We start from the raw sequence: 24,454 nt of genomic DNA, 5'->3' as shown, positions 1-24,454 counted from the left end.
AGGATTTCTGGCCTTAGCCCAAATTTCTTCAGGCGCCTGAGTCTGTGTATTCGCTGTTGGGCCTTTTTGACAACAGTGGCGGTGTGGCCGGCCCAAGTCAGGTCCTGGTGGATGTTGACTCCCAGGTACTTGAAGCTGTCCACCCTTTCCACCACTGTGCCGTTGATGGTGATTGGGGGGGTGTGCCCCCCCCCCCCCCCCCTCCTGTAGTCTACAATGATCTCCTTGGTCTTGGAGACGTTCAGAGAGAGGTGGTTGTCCTGGCACCATTGTTCCAGGGCCCCCACCTGCTCTCTGTAGGCCGTCTCGTCGCCCCCTGAGATCAGCCCCACGACTGCTGTGTCGTCTGCAAACTTCACGATGGTGTTCGAAGTTTGAGTCGCCACGCAGTCGTGGGTGTAGAGGTCGTACCAGAAGGGGCTGGAGACGCACCCCTGGGGCGCTCCTATGCTGATGGTCAGTGGGGAGGAGGTGAGGTTGCCCACCCTCACCACCTGGCGGCGGTCTGTCAGGAAATCCAGCATCCAGTCGCACATTGCTGTGTTTAGTCCCAGATCCTTGAGCTTGTGTACCAGCCTGGAGGGTACTATGAATGCTGAGCTGTAGTCCACGAACAGCATTCTTACATAGGTGTCCTTCCCCTCCAGGTGGGACAGGGCGGTGTGGAGCACGTGTGCTACTGCATCCGCTGTGCTCCTGTTGGGGCGGTATGCAAATTGTAGTGGGTCGTGGTCCGGGGGGAGTGTGGGGCGGATCTGTGATATGACCAGCTTCTCAAAGCACTTGCTGGCTATTGGCGTGAGGGCTATTGGGCGCCAGTCATTGAGGCTGGTCACTTTCTGCTGCTTGGGAATGGGGATGATTGTCGCTGCTTTAAAGCAGGAGGGAACTTGTCGGAGGGAGAGAGACTGGTTGAAAATGTCTGTGAATATGCCTGCCAGCTGGTGGGCGCAGGCCTTGAGGACCCGCCCGGGGATGCCGTCCGGGCCGGCCGCCTTGCGTGGGTTGATGCGCAGGAACGTCCGGCGCACCTCATCCTCAGTGATGGTGAGAGGGCGGTCTGGGTCTGTGGGGGGTGGGAGGTGGGGGGGGGGGTTGGTTGTTGGGTGGGAATGGGAGGGGGTGGGGGTGCTGAGGGGTGGGGGGGGGGAGAGGAGGAGGGGTGGTGGGGGGGCGGAGAGGAGGAGGGGTGATGGGGGGGAGAGGTGGCAGGGGGGGGAGGAGAGGAGGGGGGGAGGAGAGGGGGGGGGGTGATGGGGGGGAGGAGAGGAGGAGGGGTGGTGGGGGGGAGGAGAGGAGGAGGGGTGGGGGGGGGAGGACACACACACACACACACACACACACACAGACACACTTCCAATCACTCCACAAAACCTGTGAATAAAACTGTCAGCTGTTTTTCCAGCCCTGTCTTTGATATGCTGTTTTATATATCTTATATTCTATATTATCCACCTGTTTGATATATTAAGTCAATCCTACTTTATACATCTAATCCTTTAAGGACCCACTCCAGCAACTTGTGTTGTTGGAGAACTGCTGTGGTTGTGATATTTGGGGCAATGAGTATGACACATCTCCAACTGAACAGGTGGAGGCTAAATACAGATTAACCGTTTTATCAAAGTGACCTGAAACATATAGCACCTCCCCTTGACATATATCTGAACAACAGAGTCGAAACAGTACGTGAGTCAGATTTAATCAGCAATATAACACAAATAATCCATTGTTCCTATAATTCAATGGAACCAAAACACACACCTGTACAATTCACTCTCCCTTTTGACAGTGTACTTCAGCTACTGTGTGACCGTACAAAGGGGACTCGTTTTAATCAGATTAGCGGATTAGGATTGTTCATGCAGATTACTTTATAACCCAGATTAAGGAGAGGAGAGGGATTCTTCATCGATTCGTTTCAGGGGTGGAGGACAGCTCCTTGTAAGCGTTCGTGAGTACAACACTTGCTGATATTCTTTCAGTAACTTTTCTTGATTTGTGTGGTCGATTCATTGAAGATCTATCTTTAGTCATATGAGTGATTGGGATATGAGTGATGCAGGCCTATGTCTGAATGACACTGGATGTATTGTAAGGCTGTTATTAGCCAGCAGAGAAGTAAAATAAGCATTAGGCACCACCAGAGATATGATGATAATGTATCTGAGTAATGATTAGATTTGTTAAATTTGCATTTGAAATTGAAAGTGGATATGAACTACTCAATAGCCTACAATAAATATCTGTCCCTCTTACAGAGAATGCCGGCCCTAACCCTCGCAGATGTAGAGAATCTGACAGACCTCGACAGGGCAAAGATGACAGTGGCCCAGTGTAAAATTGAAGTCAAACTTGAGAGGTGGAAGGTAAGTCATTTACCCTCTTTTTTCATGAAGAATTTAAACTTTTTTAAGTAACAAATGATTGTAAACCTGTCAAATTGCAATTCATCCTATTTAGAAGCTAACAGGGACACTTAAAGCTGAATACACTGCTGCGTGATGTCATCTGGGGGCGGCATTAGCTCAGGAGGTAGAGCTGTCGCCTGGGAATCGGAAGGTTCCCGGTTCGAGGCTGGCTCCTCCCGGTAGCGTGTCGAAGTGTCCCTGAGAAAGACACTGAACCCCTAACTGAGTCGGTGTTTGAATGTGAGTGTGAATGGGTGAATGTGAGGTATTCATGTAAAAGTGCTTTGGGTAGTCGATAGACTATATAAAATGTGCTCTATAAATACAGTCCATTTACCAACACAGCTGCCTGTTCACTTGCAGACATCTAAATGCTGTGAGGAGATAAAGGACTACATTCAGGCCGGCGAGGAAGCGGACGTCCTGGTCAAAGGCATTTCAGAGGAAGCTAACCCCTTCAAGGCCCAGAAAGGTGGCTGTGTCATCTGCTAGACTGGACCTGAGGAGCTTTTCATAGATTAGCACCTCAATAGCACCCAAGGACACTCTCCCTCCCCCTCATAAAACAGATTACCACTTTCAATCAGAGAATAATTTTATGATTTCCCATGTAAATGAACCCCATCTTTTGTAGCCTTATGATTGTCTTCTTTGAAAAGATGCAATAAATAAGAGTCGTATTGGGCAAGAAATGTCGGAGCTTTGTTTGATGGTTTCTACGTTTATGCATCTGTCTCATGTGGTGTAGCCTAGTCTGACCTAATGGGCCCATGTGTTGCTTGACAGAAACCGCTGTCATTAAATGTGCTTATTTATGGCAACTGTGTAACTCAGTCTGTCTCACTGCTATAGGGCAGAGAAAAACACAAACCTTATTATTTGTCCTATTTTATCATAATGATATGATGATTCATTTCTGAATATGCAGTGTGTCAAACCCATGGGAAATTATATGAACTGAGTAGGTAGCTGTGTGTGTGTGTGTGTGTGTGTGTGTGTGTGTGTGTGTGTGTGTGTGTGTGTGTGTGTGTGTGTGTGTGTGTGTGTGTTATTAATTAATTAATAGCTTAATTCATCCATTCATTCATTTAGTCTTGTAGCCTATGCATCATGGTATCAAACTGATGTAAATGATTGGATGTGACAGTTTAAGGGGTGAGAAAGCATACGGTATTAATGTTTTTTCCCCCCACTACACCATTGAACTTTAATGCATTATTATTATCATATTATTATGGATGGATGTAGCCAGAGACAGATGTAGCAGCTTACCCCAAATAAACCTTACCTGCTTCCTAGTGCAAGCGGGTTACAGAGCAACCTACTGCGCATGCGCAAAGCTCAGCACAGCTACTTGTCAACAGTGATGGCGCTGCGCGAAGGAGCCCTCCGCTTGAAGTTGATCTCCAGTCGTCATTTCTCCAAATTCACTTCCCTTGGCGGTGTCCGGCCGCTGTCTGAAAAGGTGTCATCTAACCCCGTTTCTGCCGGTGCCCCAGAGATAGTGGGAGATCATTTAATCTACACACAAGAGCACTTTGCGTTGAAGGAATCCCTCAAAAAGGTATGACTGCTAGCATCACACACAGCAAGGCAAGCCATACCAAGAAGGGCTCCATATGAGTTTTACACAGTAGAGAAGGATTGTATTTTGTTTGTCCATGGTTCCGAGAAAGCAGCAGTATCATTGGGCTTCATGTAACCGTAAGCAGCTGACTTGAGGGTGGCAATAAAACAGAAGTAGGTGAGAGGTCATTCAATATGCTAGCAGCTAGCTAACAGGTCGAGGCTGTGTCTGACCAGCCTGGTCTGGACCATTGAGTTGATGGTCTGGACCACTGACCTACCTAGGTCTGGACTGATCTGTGTGTATATGTATCATGCTGCTCACTGTTCCTTCCAGTACAAACCATTGACTGTACAGTCTATGGTACGAACCTCCAAAGGTCAAAGTGGATGTCTGTTTTGATGATGATGTTGCAGGCTGCAACAACAATCCTCCAATCACTGCACAAGCTGTTGTAGCCTGGTTAAGCCAAACCATCATGATAACTTATGCATGATAACGTAAGTTACGGAGGTAACTATGGTTCTGTGAATTCCTGGATGACTGCCAGTGGCAGTTTAACTGTGAATAATGATCTCGCGCTCCGCGACAGACGAGTGTTTTTATACCAACGTAGTCACGTACGTGACGTGGGGCACCTGCGCATCTATAAAGGTGCGCCGTGCCCGTGACCCACCATACGTCATCTCAGAATCTTCTCGCACCGAAGGTTCCGAGTGACCTGCATGACTGGCAGTCATCCAGGAATTCACAGAACCATAGTTACCTCCGTAACTTACGTTCTGTTTCATTCCTTCCTGACTGCCAGTGGCAGTTTAACTGTGGATGACTTATACCTGCGGCGTCACGAGGAACCCCCTCACCTACTGGTCCATCGCCGCCAATGGCAGGACTGCCGCCGCCAGCGTGGACCCTGAGGCCACGTTGATGCGGTAAAATCTGGAGAATGTGCCGGGTGCTGTCCATGAAGCCGCCGCACAGATCTCCGCCAGGGACACTCCCCTCATCGCAGCCCAGGATGTGGCCACACTCCTGGTCGAATGACAAACAATGTCAGAGGGCGCAGGCTTCCCTGCTTCATTGTGTCCACAATCCAGTGGGACAGCCTCTGTTTGGACAGAGCCTGTCCCCTGTTCTTCCCGCCGTAGCAGACAAAAGCTGCTCTGAGCGTCTGATGGTCTGCGTCGCCTTGATATACAGCCGCACCGCCCGGGACATAACGAAGTGTCGCTCTCCCCTGGCTGAGAGCCAGCCGGGGAAGGATGGTATGCCTCCAGCTCTATGGCCTGGTTAATATGCGTCGGGGACAAGACCTTGGGCAGGAACGCCACCTTCGGCCACAGAGTCGCCCCCGAGCCATCCGCCTTCCACCGAAGGCATGTCGGGCTAATGGAAAGAGCGTGGAGCTCCCCCACCCGCTTGGCCGTTGTAACTGCCAGTAAAAACGCAGTTTTTTTCGACACTATTACGCAGCGTCTCGCACACAGAGGGTCCGAGGCCCGTCAGGAGCGCCCGGTCCCCTTTAACGGCCACACCCAGCTGAAGGTGGGCCGGACACCGATGCCAAACCTCCCCGTCCAGCTGGGACAGGAGGTCAACTCTCGCTGGGAGCTGTCATGGTTCCCCGTCCAACCGTCCGAGGAGTGCCGGGAACCACAGCCTGGCTGGCCACTTGGGGGCCACCAGGAGAACCCTGCGACCCGACGACCTCACTCCGTGAAGCGTGAGCCCTATCAGGGGGATCGGAGGGAACGCATATAGCAGATTGCTCGGCCAAGTGTTGGCGAGAACGTCCATACCCAGCTTTTTAGAGAAGGCAAGAAGTGCTTCAGCACCAAGTAAATCGTCTGCAGTTCGTCGACATTGATGTGCTGCCCCCTCCACCGAGGGCACCACACCCCCTGGACTGACCTCCTTTGCCATACCGCCCCCCAACCCTGGGGCGAGGCATCCCGTTGTCACGACCTCCCACCGTGCTGTGCCCGAGCCGAGAGGCACCCCGTGCAGCAGGAACGTGCTGTCTGTCCCGCCAGCGGCGGAGATGGATAAGAGGTTTGTGTGTGACCCTGACTTTGACCCACCTGTGAAGTCGAGGATCCCTATGGAGGCTGCTGAACCACCTCTGTAGAGGGCGCAGATGCCGCCGCCCCAGGGGCGTGATTGCTGCAGCTGCTGTCCGCATCCTTAGGCAATAGTTGGAGTAGAACCCATCGCTTTGTATACGTGGGTTCAGTGGTGTGATAGCCCCTTTGTCCAGGAGTTTGACTCTCTCCTGTGACAAAGCTTGCACCCTTGCGGGGTCCGTGACGAAGGTCATCCTGACCCCGGAAGGTGGTGGGGGCCGGCGGTGGAACTGCCGCCTGTAGCCTTTGGACCTGGTGTCCAGGACCCATGGGTCCTGTGAATGGGCCGCCCAACAGGCCAGGTGCTGATGTGTGAATCTGCCCACCGCCGGCCCTGACCTCTCAGGCTGTGCCTGGAGGACCTCCCGCGGCTCTGGGGGGGCGCCGGTCATAGCCGCGCCCACGCCCACGCCCCCGGGGCGGGGGGTGCACCCCCCTGGGCTGACGTCCACTGTCAGTCGCCTCCTGGACATGCTCTCTTGCCTGCCCAGGCGAGTCCCAGTATCGCAAGTGCCGTGGCTCCCGCCTCTCGCTCCGTCTCCCCGAGACGTAGGCCGAGGCCGCCCCTGCACCTCTGCTGCGCCGACCCCAGGCCTCTGAGGCCTGGTTAGACTGTTTCCTCCGTTCCAGGGCCCTTTCTGCCTCTGGCCCGAACAACTGACCGGGCACCACCGGGAGCGTCCTCAACGCCCGCCTGCAGTCATCAGACATAGGCGCCTGCGCAAGCCACACCTGCCGACGTGCCACGACCAGGGTGGACATAACACGGCCCAGCTCCCTCGACATGAACCTGAAGGCCTGCAGGGCCGCCTCATGTGTGTGTCCCAACTCCGCCCCCTGATGCGTCGCCTGCATCATCTGGGACTGGGCGAGGAGGAGCACGGAGAGGGAGTTTCCCATCCGAGCCACCCGAGCCGCCGCCTCATACGCCTTCACTAGCAGGTCATCTGTGACCCGGCACTGTGCGCTAGGACACTTGGCCTTGTCCCCCAGCGCGGCGTCCGGCGAGAGGACCAGCGACGCTATGCAATGGTCCACTGGGGGCATGCGGGCCAGACCATGTATCGCCGCATCCCGCATGGAGGCCAGGGTCCTGCCATCCTTCGCATGGCGACCCCGCGTCTCCGTGTCTGCCCAGCAGCTCTTCAGTGCCTCCAGAAAGGCGGGAGAGGGCGGGACCTCAAAGGGCGGCTCTGACGGAGCCCGCCTAAATAGTGGGTTGCTCGGCTGAACTGCCGTCACGTCGTCCAGGCCGACCCTAGCCAGGGCTGCCCGCAGTATTGCCTGCAGTGGCTGGGCACCGACCCCCCGCTCGGTGCACGCCGAACTCCAGAGGGAAGTCTCTGAGCCGTCCCTGGCCTCCGTGCTTCCCCCTATGACCGCCAAGACCGACCGCTCCGGGGAATGATCCTCCCCGGGGTCGTCATATTCCTCCTCGCGGTACTCCCCGCGGTCCTGGAACATGGTGTTCGACGCTGCCGTTGACAGCGCGTCCTCCCTGGCCACGCCCGCCCAGGAACCTGGGTGCGCAGGAGGCACCATCAGAGCCTTGAGTTGCTCCAACTCTGCTCGCAAGGCCACCATGTCCTGGCGAGAGGAAGTCTCCTTCTTCGCCTTCTTCCGCGGACTACGGTTCTTCGTCTGCGTCCTGCTCTTGCGCTTCTTAGCGGCAGCGGCAGACCTAGTGCAGACCCCCGATGGTGGGAGGGTCACCTCAGCCAAGGCCGGTAAGACCCTCTCCCCTCCGTGGTCCTCCCCCTTGCGCTCCCCCTGGTGCCGCTTGCGGGGAGACCGCCTAGGGCTGCTGACCACGGGTGGGCGGTGACCAAGCAACCAGCCTTCCACCTCACACAACCGCTCCTCCCTTACGCGGAGGGGCAGGATACCACAATTAACGCAGGGGTCCGTCAGGGCCTCCCGGAGGTGACCCACCCCGAGGCAGCTGGGGCACATCTCATGGCCATCCTCCACGTGCAGCTCGACGCCACAGGAGGAACAGGCCAGCATCGTCAAACGAGCACAGGGGGTCAAGCCCGTAACTCGGAGCGGGACCTGGGACACAGTCCAGGACACGTCCGCACTGCGGCGACGAGGGCCCGGCTGGGAGATCGGAGCGGGCCCTGGGACCCAGTCCAGGACACGTCCGCACTGCGGCGACAAGGGCCGGGCTGGGAGATCGGAGCGGGCCCTGGGACACAGTCCAGGACACGTCCGCACTGCGGCGAAAGGGCCGGGCTGGGAGATCGGAGCGGGCCCTGGGACACCGTCCAGGACACGTCCGCGCCCAACAAGCTAGCTTTACAATATAATATAATACAGTATGATATAATACAATATTATATATAATCCTCTACAATTATACAATCTAATTGTACAAAAGGCTATAGGCTATACAGCTTAGAATCTCATAATATAATATAGTATAGTATAATATAGTATAGTATAATACAATATTGTCATAATAATATATACACAATTATGCAATATAATCGCTACCATATAATACTTGCCTATTTCTTTAGTAGCAATAGGCAATATATACAAGCCGACCAGGCAACCTAGACGGGGGTAGCGTGCCACGCAAACCCACGGCTAGGGCCGGCCGCCTAGGCCGGAGGCAGCCCTGTAACGGAGCTACCTCCCGACCAGGGGAGAGGTGGTAGGCAGCCACCCACAGCCTTAGAGGACAACCCCGTTGCACTCTGACTCTCAAGTCCCAGGCTGATCGGAATGGCTGACTTACACACCTTCAGGCCGTGTACCTACCTCTCCTTTGCGTCTGTCTCTGATCAAAGTGGAGAATCCGAATCACGGAGCTCCGGAGCCGCACACCTGTCGAACCACGCAGGTTGCGAGAAGATCAAAGATGACGTATGGTGGGTCACGGCGCACCTTTATAGATGCGCAGGTGCCCCACGTCACGTACGTGACTACGTTGGTATAAAAACACTCGTCTGTCGCGGAGCGCGAGATCATTATTCACAGTTAAACTGCCACTGGCAGTCAGGAAGGAATGAAACAGAACTTACGCTTTGACAGCTCGTCTGTGTTGACTCTCTGTGCCAAGCGCCCTCTTACCTTACAGTCTCAATACGTGTGGAAATCTGTATCGGGCATTAAACTCACCTTATTTCTGCATTCTGAAGGTTTCAGTATGGTCAGATGGAACAACCTTAACATCGGTATCCTATTGCTTCAAAAAGTGAGCAGTTATTGTTTTAAAAGACAAAGTTTGATGAGAATCGGTTGTCTGGGACCTACACTTGGTGCATGATAATGGTCGTTCACATTATGCAAAATTACATTAATATTGAGTGCCAGCCACTTTTGGAGAACGGACGCTCCCAGTGCCAGAGTTTCAGAGCGTTTTCAGTGATTTCTCGAGGCCCACAGAATATTGTGTGATATTACTATGTAAACACCGAACACGCACAAAGAACGAGGAGACTCTATTGTATCATCAGCAAAAAAAAAGTTTATTGATACCATTTTCCGTTCTTTAGTTATCAGCCGGAGAAGATAGGTTGTTTTCACCAAAAACAGACGTTTCAAATTAGAAGCTGAGATAATCAGCCTTTTGTGAAATGAAGCATTTCAAGCACATTCACTGACTCTGAAGCTAATATTTTCTGATGTAGTGACATGGTGTAGTTGTGTGGTGCCCTGCGTGCCCCACCCCCCTCTCCCCCCCCTCAGCTGCAAACTCCTCCCCACACTAAAGCTTCTGGCATACTCTTCGCGCACGCGCTGGAGGCGGGGCTCCGAGGAGGGCGCGCGCACTCTGCGCGGGCCAAAACAGAACATACTCAGTGCTCAGCTCGCTCCTCCAGGCAGTCTGAATGAAATTGAATGTAACGTTCCCAATTCTATGTATTAAATTCTAAAAAACGACCCTCAACATTTGGGAAGGCTAAGCCACACAACTAGTTCGTTATAATCGAACGCCATGCTTCAAAGGCAACTTTACGACGCTGAGGACTCAATCACAGCAGAGCAGATATCCGCTGATAGCCTACCATGGAGATCTCACAGGCACGCACAGGCAGCAAAACCCGACGCGCTGATAGAAAAATCTCCATGGACGCGCCGCGCTGCGCTCAGGCCTCGCCCCCCGACACGCCCCGTGCGATGACGTCATAATCGCCGTGCGCCCTATGCGCTTGGCTGGGCGCGAAGAGTATGCCACAAGCTTAACACACAGCCTAACACGCCCCCAGCGTCTATTTTCGGAGCGCTCCGTTTTTGTGCGCCGGCTCCCAGCGCGACACCGAAAAGCCAAACCGGACTGCTGAGAATGGTTTGGCCCTTCGGCGTCAGGTGCTGCTTTTCTGGCGGCTAATCGTGTGGAGAAACTATGCAGCAGAGACAGAGGGGCTCAGTTGTGGGAGCGGATTGACTGCTGTTCGCAGCTAATGTTAGCTCCAGCCAGAGCAATCTATACGGCTCTGGCTCTGGCTCTCATCGGTTTCCGTTTCATCACGGGGCTTCTTCTGCTGTTTTTCCTCACCTTTCTCTAATCTGGAGAGCACTGTCGCCACCTAATGGGTCCGTAAAATAGCTTCTACACATTCGACATGCCCCATACTTTCACAGGAGATGCATCAGGCTTTGATCCACGTCCCACCGTCAAAAAACACAATTGACGACAATCGTCATCATTGGCACTCAACGTTACTATTTGAATTGACGACGATTGTCGTCATTGGCACTCAATGAGTTAAATAATCAAATTGATGTTCATCTCATTTAACTAAATGGTGATATTAGGTGTGTGATGTCAAACAAACCTGACATTTTTACATAATATCCTACCATACCTCATTTGATCAGTTTTTAAATACATTTTTCCTGTCATCATCAATTTAGACAGCAGAAATGTGTGTCACGATATTAAAATATGTTCATACTTCATAGTTCACGATATGATTCCACTCGATAAACGATAATATTGAATTATCGCCCAGCCCTAGAATACAGTATCTAATGCTATGGTTGGTTGGTTTCAATACAACTTTTATCATCTGATTACGCCAGGTTGCATTAAGTGGCTGGTGCATTAAAAATCGTATTTTGCTCACATTGCTTTCAGTGGTGGGAATGATCAAGCCTGCATTCTACATAGTGTGGGAACAACCCCGTCACACAGTGTTTATAGAAACAATGTAAAGAAAGTGACAAAGACAGTGAGGGGGATTTAAACAGATTTAAACAAATATAGCCACAGGAGACACATAAAAGCCATTTTCGGGGAAAGTGTGGACATACAGTACAGTGATGTGATCCGAATAATTCTGATAATTACAATCAGATCTTTAAAATCACATTGAACTGTAGCCAAGGACCCGTTTACATCTGGGTGAGTTCTGATTGAATTGTAATCGGATAGAGGGATACCAGGTAAAGTCCACGTGTTAGCACTCAGCATGCCTTGAATACCTAACCAACAAAACTACCCATGAGATCAGAGACGCATTTGGCCACATGAACAACAATAACAATAAATGTACTGCATCAACAACCCAAAAGCCTGGAGCCTTTTCAAACTGAAGGATTTATACAAGGCATTGGAAAAATCAACTCTCAGATACTCTTACACTGCTATCATCAATTTGTCATGTGAAAGACCTTTTGGTGCAGACACAGCCTGAACTTAGCCAGCTAAAGTAAATAGTAGTAGTGAGTCACTGACCTGATTTTACTTTCTCTATTCTCTATCTATGCCGCCACTATGCTGTAAACATTGGCCCCTAACAGAGTCAAGAGTTCTCCTTTTGGCTAGACAGTCATCACAGACAGAGGCCTCAAAAAGAACACAGAGCCTAATTTAAGGCAGGGAGCAAAGATGTTGCGGTAAATGGAAGGAGACGTGTTGAGTGACTAAACCTTCAAAGGATGCCCGGAGGTTGAAAGTAAACGAGTGCTGGGAATAATGGGAAGTATGAAAATGTGAGAAGGAAATGCAGAACAATATGTAGTATACTGCCGGAAAGGGAACTCAAGGCAGCGTGGTTTATTAAAAGAATTCACTCAGGGATAGTGTGTGTTTAAAGTTAGTATACAGGTGGGGTGGGGTCGTGGGATATCCTTCAGTGACTGACTGTACAAGGTCAGACATGCTTGGTGCCAGACTGCCAGTGAAACAAATTGGCAATCAAAATACACAATATAATTTAGTTAAGCTCTTACGCATAGCATTTTTTTTAAATAATGGAAAAAATAATAATTAAGCAGTCACTGGATATTTCTTTCAAAATGTTCACATGCAGTTAGATTCCAGTCATTTTTTCTATAGAGTACCGCAGGGATGACAGATTTTTGTAGGCTTACCCAGAAGTCGCTGCACTTCCTGGTTCCTACATGTAAAAGTCAATGGTATTTTTGTGAATTGCGGTTAAATGCATGAAATAAGGACTGCGGTTAACAAAAGTTTATGAAAGAGCGAACTTTGTGTTCAGCAAGATAATCTTCACAAATGAGGACCACGTTTATGACCTTTTAAGCGTTTTCTGGAAAATCTTGTATTTAAAAAAAAATCACTTTCTCTTCGATTATTATTATTATGATTATTATTGAAATGTAGTGGGGGAATATGGCATGATGAAGCTTGGATTATGAACCAATTTAAAATGTGTATGCCTGACATTTACTGAGGTATGATGAATATTATCAAGAATTTCCCTCAATGTTTCAACAGAGATTACAGTATTGAGGTCAATAATTTCTTAACCTCACTGATTGGGGGGTATTTTGGATATTTAGTAAGTCCTGGACAACACAGTGTTCTTGACCCTATATCACCACTTGACAGTTTGGTGGTGTGAAATTGTTCTGGTATGCAACAGAAATAGTCCACACACAATGAAGAGTGGACAGATTTATAGCATCACTCCCTGGTGACGTTTATGTTTCCCTTTCCAACAGCTCATCGACCCTCCCTTTCCCTCCTCAGGACTGGAACTTTTTGGACATGGATGAGTTTATTGCAGGCTAAAGGGGGCTAACACTGCTGTTGTGTTGGATGTTGGATGACAGGGCCCAGGGTTCCCAACCTTTTGTGCACCGCGCCGCGCGTGGACCAGTTTAAAATTGACAATATTGCTGCGGACCGGTGGAGGGGATTGTTAAGGATAGGATTTAATGGATATTAAACGCATAGAGCGTAGTAGTTCATTCATACATTTGGATATCAAATCCACAGGGTGTATTTTCCACGTATGAATATATGAAAACATTGCAACTCACCAAATATGTGTGTGGGAGTCCTGGGCTTAATTGTGTCCCTGCAGCGGTCCCATCGACAAGTGATATTGTCAAGTTCTATGTAATTACTGTGTTTCTTTCTCTTTCTCTTTCTCTCGAGTCATGTCTGTGAGACGCTCTGTTTCTTTAAATCCATAGCCTACAATACATCAATGTGTGGATGCAACACTTTATGATTTCGCTTTAGTCATATATTTTACTGATCCAGCGTGGGATCTTCTTTTTATTGCGTGCGTGGAAAAGAAGCGCAATGTTTTATGATCCTCTCCTTGCTCCTGTTTTTAACTTTCACGCTACCACTCCCTCTCTTAATGCACACTATATGTCTCTCTCTCTCTCTCTCTCTCTCTCTCTCTCGTTCGTTCTCTCACTTTGTCTCTCTCTTTTTCTCTCTGCTGAATGATATCGTTTCCTCACGGCCCGGGCAGCAAAGGCTCGGGGTCGGGACCACTGTTGCATGAGTCTAATGCTAATCTAAACCTAAATCTATTCAGGCCGAGGCTTGTGTGCCCTTTCTGTTCTCTTGTATTCAGGTTTTGGAGGTTTTGGAGCCAGCGAGTATATTTTTCTTGGATGGAAGACAGGTCGGCTTGCCTGGTTTGGTTTTGTGTGTTTTGGAAGGAGGGCTTGTGTGCATATCACTTTTGCAATCCTGGAAAAAACGTGTAATTGTTTTCTAGGTTTTTTGGTTATTTACCTTAAAGTTTAAACGGTACGATACAGGCCTAGTCTAGCCCAGGGCTGCCTTGCTGTGCTGCCACTCTCAAGAGGAGGTTTAACCAAAGTATGAGTATTAGAGAGTATTAATTAGAATAATCAAAGTAGTAGTTAGGGCATACCTCCGCCAACCGTAGGTTAACACCGTTGGCGTGTTCCGTGGTGTTATGTGAATCCGTTTGGAGTTACACACATTTTTATGATTGACCACACCCATTGCCACGCCCCCTTTGGCCAGTGGGTGTGCAAAGTTAATCAGTTCTAAATTGGCCCCCATGACCTACTACTTTTCTACAAAGTTTTGTGCAAATCCGTTTACAACTTTTTGAAATATCCTGCCCACAAATAGACAGACAGACAGACAGACAGACAGACAGACAGACAGACAGACAGACAGACACACAGACAGACAGACAGACAGACAGACAGACAGACAGACAGACAGACAGACAGACAGACAGACAGACAGACAGACAGAAGTTAAGACAAACAGAAAAAAACATCACCTCCTGGCCACCTGTGTTGCCAGAGGTAAATGTGATTTTTTTTTAACACACTGCGTTATTGAAAATGGTTCGTTGAGCTCCTGTCATTGGCTGAGGCTTGAGTTTGACAGAGTAATCCCTTTTGGCCAGTAAATTAATTGCTTAATTTGTTTTAATCATTGCCTTTCATGTTCTGTGCTGCCATCAGGAGGACATTGTGCTCTGCAGAGAAGCACATTTATGGAGCGGTTTGTCTGGGTTCTGTTCAATCTTTTGGCCATAAAGTGTTGATGCATTACAAGTCTTTGTCTTTAATGACCCAAATGGAATTGGAGGAGCCGGTTATGATTGTTTGTAACATTTTGGCCTGAGTGCACAGATCCATTTTTACGAGGACATTATCTTCTACAAAATGTTCAACAGGAACTAGACAAGACAAGTCATAGCCCATACGTTTTGTGTGTGTGTGTGTGTGTGTGTGTGCGCGTGTGTGTGTCTGTGTGTGCGCGCGCACGTGCATGTGTTTGTGCGTGTGTGCGCGTGCACATCTCATCATTGCAAAATGTGGTCCTATTGTAGCAGGAACTACCACAGAAGCCGTTTTGACTACTTTGCCAGGTGTTTATGTCTGTCTGTCTGTCTGTCTGTCTGTCTGTCTGTCTGTCTGTCTGTCTGTCTGTGGGAGATTTTGCGAACGCGATAGCATCAAAACCGTGCAAGATCCAGTCACCAAACCATACAGGTGTGAAGTTGACATCGAAATGAAGGCCGGGTTAGAAAATTGCCATAATCCAAGCAACCCCCCCCCCTTTCAATAATATTTATGACTAAAAGGCTAAAAGTAATCTCATGTGTAAGAAATGACTAAATAATTAACTTGTTGGTTTTGGATTTATTTAGCTTCAAGAGTGCATTTTTGTTCTTGTGTGACCCTCAACACAGGCTTTGAGAATCCCGGGCCACTTACTGATACTTATGCTTAAATTAACCCACTCATATTCTGGTTTATTTCAAGAAAAACATTTCGGCTAGTGGAAATTCTAATTGGCTGGTAACTTTAAAATCTAGCAGCCATATTGGCAGGTGGTGAAAAAAGTTAATTTCAAGCCCTGCAGGGACATAGGAGTGAGTGAGGAAAAGGATCAAATATTGGTGGTTAAGACTGAATAATGACATCACAATTGTTCATTTAAAATGAGTTATTCCTCTAAACCTGGCTTCAAATGCCCCAAATTTTTCGCACTGGCGCTGTTCAGCCCTCAGCAAAATCTGGTAGCGAGGAAATTTTCTGTGGTCCTCTCTATCATCAAAGTTGCCCATCCATGGGTTACGGCATGACAATATTTGTTCGGCCCCCGGCAACAGTCTGGGTTTCTCATGTGGCCCCCCATGAAAAATAGTTGCCAACCCCTGCTATAAGCCATCTGTCTACACCCTATCTTCTGTAAAGCAGCTTCATTTACCACACAAATGGGAGTGTAGTACCTCAGAAGACTGGTCACTGGTAAGTGCTTTTCCAGCTGTCGACTGCTTCCGGGTATTCCAAATGAGTCACTGACCGACCGTACCAAGCTTCACTGGCTCTTCCATTAGAGGGGAGAGGGGCCATTCCAAAGCCACGTCGCAGGTTGCGACCCCTCTTCCCTCCCTGTGAATATTTTGTCCATGACACAGAAACCCTGACCCTGGCAACACTGATAATATACAGCATGAAGCAAACTGAATTTGAATTGGTTTAGAATAATTCATCTTACTCAAATTCGAAATACACTTGCTGCCTCTTTGTGTGCGTCTTTTGTGGAGGGCTGATTTCAGACAATCAATGTCATTCACTTCCGATATGACGGAACCTGACGATGGCTACGCAAAACCCTCTATGCGGTGGGGTAAGGGACAAAAAAGGAACGACTGTAAAACCAAAAAGTACCTGTTCTCTTCTCGGCATCGTTCTATAATTTCACTAAACATACATTTGTCTAATGATGTTGGGAAGACATCATTCATGTGTGGGTTTCTTCAGCACTATTGCAGTGAGAGGCGTTGTATAATACATTGTAATTACACTTAAATCACAGAGGGTTTGTATTCGGATTCGTCTGAAATGGGTTTTTGAAGGCCAATATACCAATCTTTTTGTATTGAAACTGCTGATAGCCAATTTTGCAGCAACATTAAATGTATTTAAATGTGACTATTGTTATGATAAACTTTCAATGATTCAGCGTTTCCCATCAAATTGTATTCTTGGCAGGGTGGAAAAGCCTTTGAAATCACATTTAGACTATCACGTGAAAATGAAAACGTTAGAAGAAGACTATTCAATTCACCTATTCAATGGGGAAGTCTGGAATACACTGCCTATAAATGAAGTTCATACAACTTGTTTTGAACAGTTGTGAACTGAAGATAAAATGTCACTCACTGTCACTGAGGGGTTTCTAGGTTTAATAGTCTCCTCCCAACATTATTAGTGAATTCTGTTCAGCCTAGTTTTTAGGGAACCTGTCCATTTGTTCTACTGTGAATTAAATGGCATGGACTGCGAGGCCATAGATGTGGCTCTGTTTTAACAGCCTGCAGTTTGTCATATTCTGAGTGACAGCAGACTGGCATCGGCGATGGCTGTTCAACACTGGACTGATAACATATATATCTGGGAAATGGTATGCTGTGCTCGTGTTCATCATCGTCATCATTATGCCTTTACCATGCAGGCCATACATCCAGCCTGCTTGCTATTCATTGATATATAAACCCTCGTCTAGCTGTCTGCCAGAGATAGATTACATAGACTTAAGTAGAGATACGCACAGGCACAGCACAGCACGTCTAAAAACAGCAGTAAAAAAAACAATGATTTGGTTTTTTTTGTCACCTCCATTCACTAATGCATCCATTGTGTCATACGCAGTAGCAAGTCAATTTCCTATTGGGATGGGAGATAGGATTTTTGTCATTCATTGTTAGCATAGTGTTGCAGTAAAAACACACAGACACACACACACACACACGCACACACACACACACACACACACACACACACACACACACACACACACGCACACTTATGCTTGCATCAGTTACAATATTCAGTGGAAAACCCGATGATCATTTAATGTCAGTCATACTTGGGCTCTGCTGACAAACATTACCCATGATACAAAAAGTTATACAATACAATGTGTGGTATTATAGTATACACACACACACACACACACACACACACACACACACACACACACACACACACACACACACACACACACGTATCATATTTGTCCCTTGTTGTGTTTGTGCTATAGATCATTGACCAGGAGATCAACCCGTACGTGGACCAGTGGGAGGCAGAGGGGGCGTTTCCTGCTCACAAAATCTTCAAGATCTTGGGAAGCGCCGGCTTTCTGGGGGTCAACAAACCAGCCGGTAGGATGTCTGAAACTGTCTGCTCATCTGCGTGGCTACAATTCACATGCCAGCATAAGCAGCACTCATTGCAAATGGAGTGTATTTGTCTGTCCGCCTGTATGTGTTAGCCTCATGATGGACTCTCTAAGGTGTTGCCATTCCTTCTTCCCAATGCATGCTGGGATAGGCTCCAGCCTCCTGTGAAAAAAGAACAGGGCCTTCTGTGGCTATGATTGCAAATAATTGTGAGAATAGCTCTTAAAGGGATACACCACTTTTTTTTAAGTTTAGCTCATTTGCCACACCCCCCCCACATAGCCAAGATACCCCCTGCTTTTACCGGCATTGTCCAAGCAGTATACAGTGAGATACAGTCGTGAAGTTAGTAATTATCGCCATAGAATGGAGGCCAATGGTATCGCTGTTAAAAATCCGCTAAAACACACATCTCACGGCGCTAAAATACATGTTGTGCTTCGGGGAGTCACCTCACGATGAAATATCAATCCAAAATGCACATAGCGGTGTCTTTGAAGGAAAATAGACAGACGGTACTACTTTCCAAACATGGCCGCCGGGCGCCTGCGCACTGATCTCACACAGCGCCTCAAGCACCATGGAAACCAATGTAACCAAAACAAAGGACAACTACGATACCTACTAATCATGGCGGACTTCGTGAGAGAGGATGATGACGATTACTACTGGACAAACCAAGACCCCGAACCTTATTTACCGTATTTGAACCAGAATATACTGAGGAAGAACTACAGGCTTTAGAAGCAGAGCGGGCAAGATGAGAGGCTGAGGCAGCCGAACAGCCGAGCGGCCGAGGTGAGAGAACGAACCGGGATGGACTGGTGGTGTAGATGTGGAGCATGCCGGCTGTCTGTTTTCCTTCCAAAAACACCGCTACGTGCATTTTGGATTGATAATTCATCATGTGGTGACTCCCCGAAGCACAACATGTATTTCAGCGCCGTGAGATGTGTGTTTTAGCGGATTTTTAACAGCGATACCATTGGCCTCCATTCTATGGCGATAATTACTAACTTCACGACTGTATCTCACCGTATACTGCTTGGACAATGCCGGTAAAGGCAGGGGGTTTCTTGGCTATGTGGGGGGGATGTGGCAAATGAGCTAAACTTCAAAAAGAGTGGTGTATCCCTTTTAATTACAGTAATCTAGTGGGTTTTTATGTCACCTGGATCAGAGATAGGGAAAAGGGTCTGTTTGATTTAAGAACTGGAAGTCTAATCATGTCGTTTCGTTTGTTTTCTGAGATAATAAGACTGCGGGCAGATGATAATGGCCTTCACAGCAGTGTGTCAAACTCACTGCACCTTTATTAGTGACTGGAAACAAACGCCTCCTGCCAGAGTGTGCTTCAAAGAAAACGGCATACAATAAAGAAGTGCATTCAGTGTCCTTGAGTCACACGCACTCACGCGCGCGCACACACACACACACACACACACACACACACACACACACACACACACACACACACACACACACACACACACACACACACACACACACACAGAAAACGTACCTTCTCACTCAATGTAAATCAACCTGGATATTACCTTCTCAATCAACTTGGATAAAAGCATTGGCTGTGTGTACAGCAGTATTTATAATGTATATGGTTAGCAAATGCTGTGTTTGAATTGTGGTTTCCTTTATGTGGCTAATAACTGATACGAATATGAAAGCACATTTAAAAGCCTAGAAATGTTTGATTTGTGTCTACAGGATATATCCGTAATAAATGAAAATGGCCCTGGAAGGGTATACAGGTTTTTCCTGGCATGGATTTTTGGCCCATTGGTTCCTTCGGTAAATCCAGTTGCTAATGCTAAATAATCCATATAAACATTAAGACTGATTGATCGTGGGGGATTCGCTCCTCATGATGTACAGTCTGTTGTTGGGAAGTGTCATTTCTCTTGGCATTACAGAAACTGCCACGATCAATTGGAAACATATCTGAGAATTGAAAAGACCTTGGCATATGGCTAACATAAATATCACTGTGTTCAAACCAAGAGAAGAGCAATCGTGTTTTTGAGGATAGCAAATTTGTAATGCCAGAAGGCTCCCGTGAATATCAATCTTTCAGAATCAAAATTTAAGTTGTGTTTAGAATTCGCCTAAATTTAGGAATAGGTAGACCAATATTGTTCTAGGAAACATACCTCACAACAGACTAGAATCTGCACAATCCTTCATCGTGCGTGTGCATTGTGTGTGTGTGTGTGTGTGTGTGTGTGTGTGTGTACCATCCCAGCTTTAAGAAAGACTAAACATGCATTGTTCACTACTCGACTGTATTTGACAGGTGTACATTATAGCTCGTCTGGGGTAGAAATGTTCCCACTGTGATTGTGGGTGCTGGTGTCACGGCAACATCCCACTACAGCTGCGTGTCACACAGTTTATCCCGTTTCCAGATGTGCACCCAGCTGCGTCGCTGTTGGGATGGGGGCGGGGTGGGATGGGGTAAGTGGGTCAAGTCTTTGTGGAGATGAAATGGAAGTTAAATGGTGAACTTTGACCTCTTTTTAATTCGATAGTGTTCAGTCAGTAGTATGCTGTAAGGGAAACAGGGTTTTTAGAAAGGGTTTGTACAAAGTATTTTTTTAAGTGCTGTAAACTATGATGAAGTTTGCACATGGTAAGGGGTGAAGTGTCTCGTCCCAGACCATAATTACAGACCGTGTTGCCTTGATGATAGCACTGTGGTCACAGCTGTCAGTTGATTTAGAGGAGTGGTTCTCAACTGGTCTTCAGTTGGTAGCTTCACAACCCACATTTTTCCTTAGTCATTAAGTCGCGACCCAGATTCCTTCTTTGTTCTTTTTTTTTAGGCCTATATGCTTTAAAAAAAAGTTTAAATTGGTCATGCTCATCAGGTTTCAAGAATATAAATTGAACTGTATGAAATATGAAATAAAAAGACAGAATTTTCTTGAATTAAATAAAAAGGCATACATATCTTGAATTACAGGCGTATATGCTTATAAATTATAAGTTACATGGGTGATGCTCTTTTCTGAATGGTCTAGGCCTCTAGTTTGTGCTTGTAAAGTTTCATGAGGCTATGATTATCCTAGAGATCACAATAGGTTATTTATACAGTGAGGTTAAGTTCGGAAAAATGGTCTCACTACAATTAAATGGCTACTGTGGGGACTAACATCATCACACATGAATACAAGAGTCTCAGCTTTCCAGTCATACCAGGTTTATGTAATTCCAAGACTGTTTAGTGACGCCAGTCTGCAGAAATATTCAAACAGAATAGACGAAAATAACACTGCATGCAAAAAAACTGTATGGTTTTTGCAACAAAAAAAAGCATGGGATTATCAGAAAGTGGGCATCTTTGTAAAGGAGAGACTACTGGGTACCCATAGAACGCAATCTCGTTCAGATATCTTAAGGTGAGAAGTCAAGAGACCCCTTTGAAAATGGCCGAGACAGTTTTTCGCTCGCCCAAATTTTGCCTAACTTCCCGACAAGCTAGCATGACATGGTTGGTACCGATGGATGACTTGCATCTTCTAGTTTCGTATGTTAGCAGTATTTTCACTCTAGATTAAAGAATGCACCCGCTACCTCTGAAAGACAGTAATGTCAGCCCCAGATGCCGGCGTCCTCAAGGAGTAGAAGAACTTTCTTTTACCCTGCACACATCCGCGACCCACTCAGAACGGCCCCACGACCCACTTTTGGGTTGCAACCCACCACTTGGGAACCACTGAGAGCGCAAGATTATGTTCTGACAAGAAAGCTGTGAACAACTACGATGGAAAGTGGGTCCTCTGAAGACGACTCCCTCATAAATCTGTAGGTCAGAGAAGCAGGAGAGAGCATTAAAATGAGCCGAGTATGCAAGCCTTGAGCATTAGTGTGCAGGATTAGAGAGGAGGAGGGGCCAGCGGAGGGCGCTGTGTTAAAACACACTAGATTACCACATGGTACTGTAGATTACCTGATATGATTTACACCATGAGAAACCTTTGAGACATATTTGTTGTAAAACATTGTAAGTGCATTATTATACAGGGTTAAGTATGTATCCCCAAAGAAAACACGATTTAGGATGTTGGCTTGGGGTGTTTCAATATGTAGTTTCATTTGTTTTGCCTTCATGAACTTCTAAAGGTGTATTTTCTGACAGATAATGCAATAGACCCTTTTCACGGGGGCCATTTTGTGTCGAAAAGGCAGGGTAAACACAGGTGCAAGCAAAACACTAATGAGGGCTTCCAAATTCCACTCATGGAAGTTAGAAACCCTCATTAGTGTTTTGCTTGCACCTGTGTTTACCCTGCCTTTTCGACACAAAATGGCCCCCGTGAGAAGGGTCCATAGTACAGTCTTTACAACTTTTTGCCTAAGGCTGCCATGGAAGTATGTCTTATGATTAAGCTTATAGTAACTGCAACTGGATTTTTTTTTTATGCTGCAATACTGAGTAATACACACACGCTCTCTAATGAGGCTGAATTCTGCACTGGGTTAATTGATTCAGAAGATCGGATTGCATGGACTTGGAATACAGGTTTAGGAGTGCAGTGATCTGGCCAATGGAGAAATGACTCATCAGGTAGAGGCGGGAAAGAAATGTTCTCCCGCCATCAGAAAGGAACTCAGACTCCATTAATGATACGATTATCCACATTTCTTTGCAGTGACCAATGACCATGACATTCTGCAAAACATTTGAGAAACTCCTTTAAACAGCTCATCATCATTAGACCATTTTGTCCGTCAGAAGACCAGAAAGATCAACTCTATGGGCCTGAGGTTCTAAACTCTTACAAACGTGAGGTTGGCGTTGGCCTATTTCTGGATGACTTTCTACGAGGCATTCAATGTCTTGGAGCTTCTCCTTGGGAAATGATGAATCCAAAAAATCTGACAAACAGCAGTTCCCAATACACCAAAGGAATAGATTCAAGGCAGGGTTTTGAACTTTAAAAAGGCCTTCAGCTTGAAACTGGCTGCCAGGCTTGCATGTCCAGTTTACAGCCTTCAGAGCCGTATCCCGGGCCTACCCCCTCTCTCTGTACAAGGAAAGGCAATATTGCTTCTCAAAACAGCAGAACAGGAAGTTTTGCCAAGGCGACCATGTTGAGGGAGAAGACAGGGACGACCTTTGGCTCCTCGCCTGTTTCCTGTGCTCTGACAGAGGAGGATCCACACTTCCCACTCTGGTGTTGTTGGCATTGTCTCCTGCTTGACAGATAGATCCTGGCAGCTTGCGCCTTTTTCCCATTGAGCTGCATAGTGGTGATACCAATGTTGTGATGGGTCTGGGAAAGGCTTTTGCTTTCACACTACCTCCTTCAACGTCATTTATTTTAGTTATACAATGATGAATGCATGACAGTGCCTAGTTTTTCTATCCCCATGCCATTACTAACACACTGACTATTTGGATTGTACATTACACCACACTGTAACGGTGACGTAATGGTGAGGTGTCATGACAGGGCTGTGGTCCAATTAGACACATGCCCATTGTAGTAGTAGGCCAGTTGTTACAAAATGTTGACTGATTCACTGGTCACTTCCTGTTGTCACCCTTCCTGGACACATGGTCAATTAAATCATACCATGAGCCAAGCCATCAATTTGCAATGTTAGTGTCATCTCATTTACATGCATTTTTTTTCACCTTTAATTATACAGGGAGTTTCCTGAGAGGAGCGCCCTGTTCACATTCACACACACATTCATACCTGGAAGCTGACCAGTACAACCACAGTCTGATCTGCCGGACACTGAGCAGCTCCGCCGGAGCCGGTGGGGTTGAGGGCCTTGCTCAAGGGCACCTCAGTGGTGGTAATGAGAGGGGCAAGGGCTGCTTTTCACTTTCCCCACCCATATCTATCCTGCTGATTCCAGGGATTGAACCAACAACCTAACATGTCACAAGCTCGCTTCTCTAACCTTTAGGCCACCACCCACATTCAATACAGAAATTAAAATAGAATAGAGTAGACTAATTTAGAGTAGAATATAATGCTACTGTAACTGTACACTCCTCAACACTGCAAATGTTTGGTGCTGCACATCTAAAATAGTCATTTCTTAGATGAGGTCACAGATGATGATGATGATGTTAGATTATGTTAACGATGATGATGATGTCACTGAGGATGATGTCACCAATGATGTCAACAGTGATGATGTCATCATTGATGACGAATGACGATGTCATCATTGATGATGTCACTGATGATGTCACTAGTGTAGATGTTATAATGATGTCACAATTGACATGATGTCACTGTTGAAGGTTATAAGAATCAGCTCTGCCAGGTCAGATTGTAGCATCAGCAACAGCCAGTCTACATCTAGTTTTTACTCTTGCCTTTCCAGATCCTGTTTATCAAGGGTCAAGCCTCTCAAGTGTCTGCGCGTGGATCCACTAGCCTGTCACCTAACAGTACGATCTGTACGATC

At 47.2% G+C, this 24,454-nt stretch overlaps 2 protein-coding genes across 2 annotated transcripts in view; both read left to right on the top strand.

Annotated features, from left to right (window-relative positions):
* Positions 1-2,264: 2,264 nt before the first annotated feature.
* gngt1 (guanine nucleotide binding protein (G protein), gamma transducing activity polypeptide 1) lies at positions 2,265-2,903 on the top strand (the record flags this gene model as incomplete). Its single annotated transcript, XM_083645987.1, has 2 exons — positions 2,265-2,369; positions 2,775-2,903. 2 exons carry the CDS (start codon positions 2,265-2,267, stop codon positions 2,901-2,903), a joined length of 234 nt encoding a protein of 77 aa, XP_083502113.1.
* An 873-nt stretch (positions 2,904-3,776) lies between these two features.
* The window catches only part of LOC310785139 (putative acyl-CoA dehydrogenase 6), a 37,109-nt gene continuing 16,431 nt past the window's right edge, over positions 3,777-24,454 (top strand). Inside the window, exons 1-2 of the mRNA XM_083646130.1 lie at positions 3,777-3,975; positions 17,866-17,986. Of these exons, the coding sequence (XP_083502256.1) occupies positions 3,778-3,975; positions 17,866-17,986 (319 nt within the window). The 5' untranslated portion in view covers position 3,777. The remainder of the gene's footprint in view (positions 3,976-17,865; positions 17,987-24,454) is intronic.

This window comes from Poromitra crassiceps (assembly GCF_964638095.1).
Source record: "Poromitra crassiceps genome assembly, chromosome: 11".
NCBI lineage: Eukaryota > Metazoa > Chordata > Actinopteri > Beryciformes > Melamphaidae > Poromitra > Poromitra crassiceps.
This window is presented reverse-complemented; position numbering and strand designations above follow the sequence as displayed.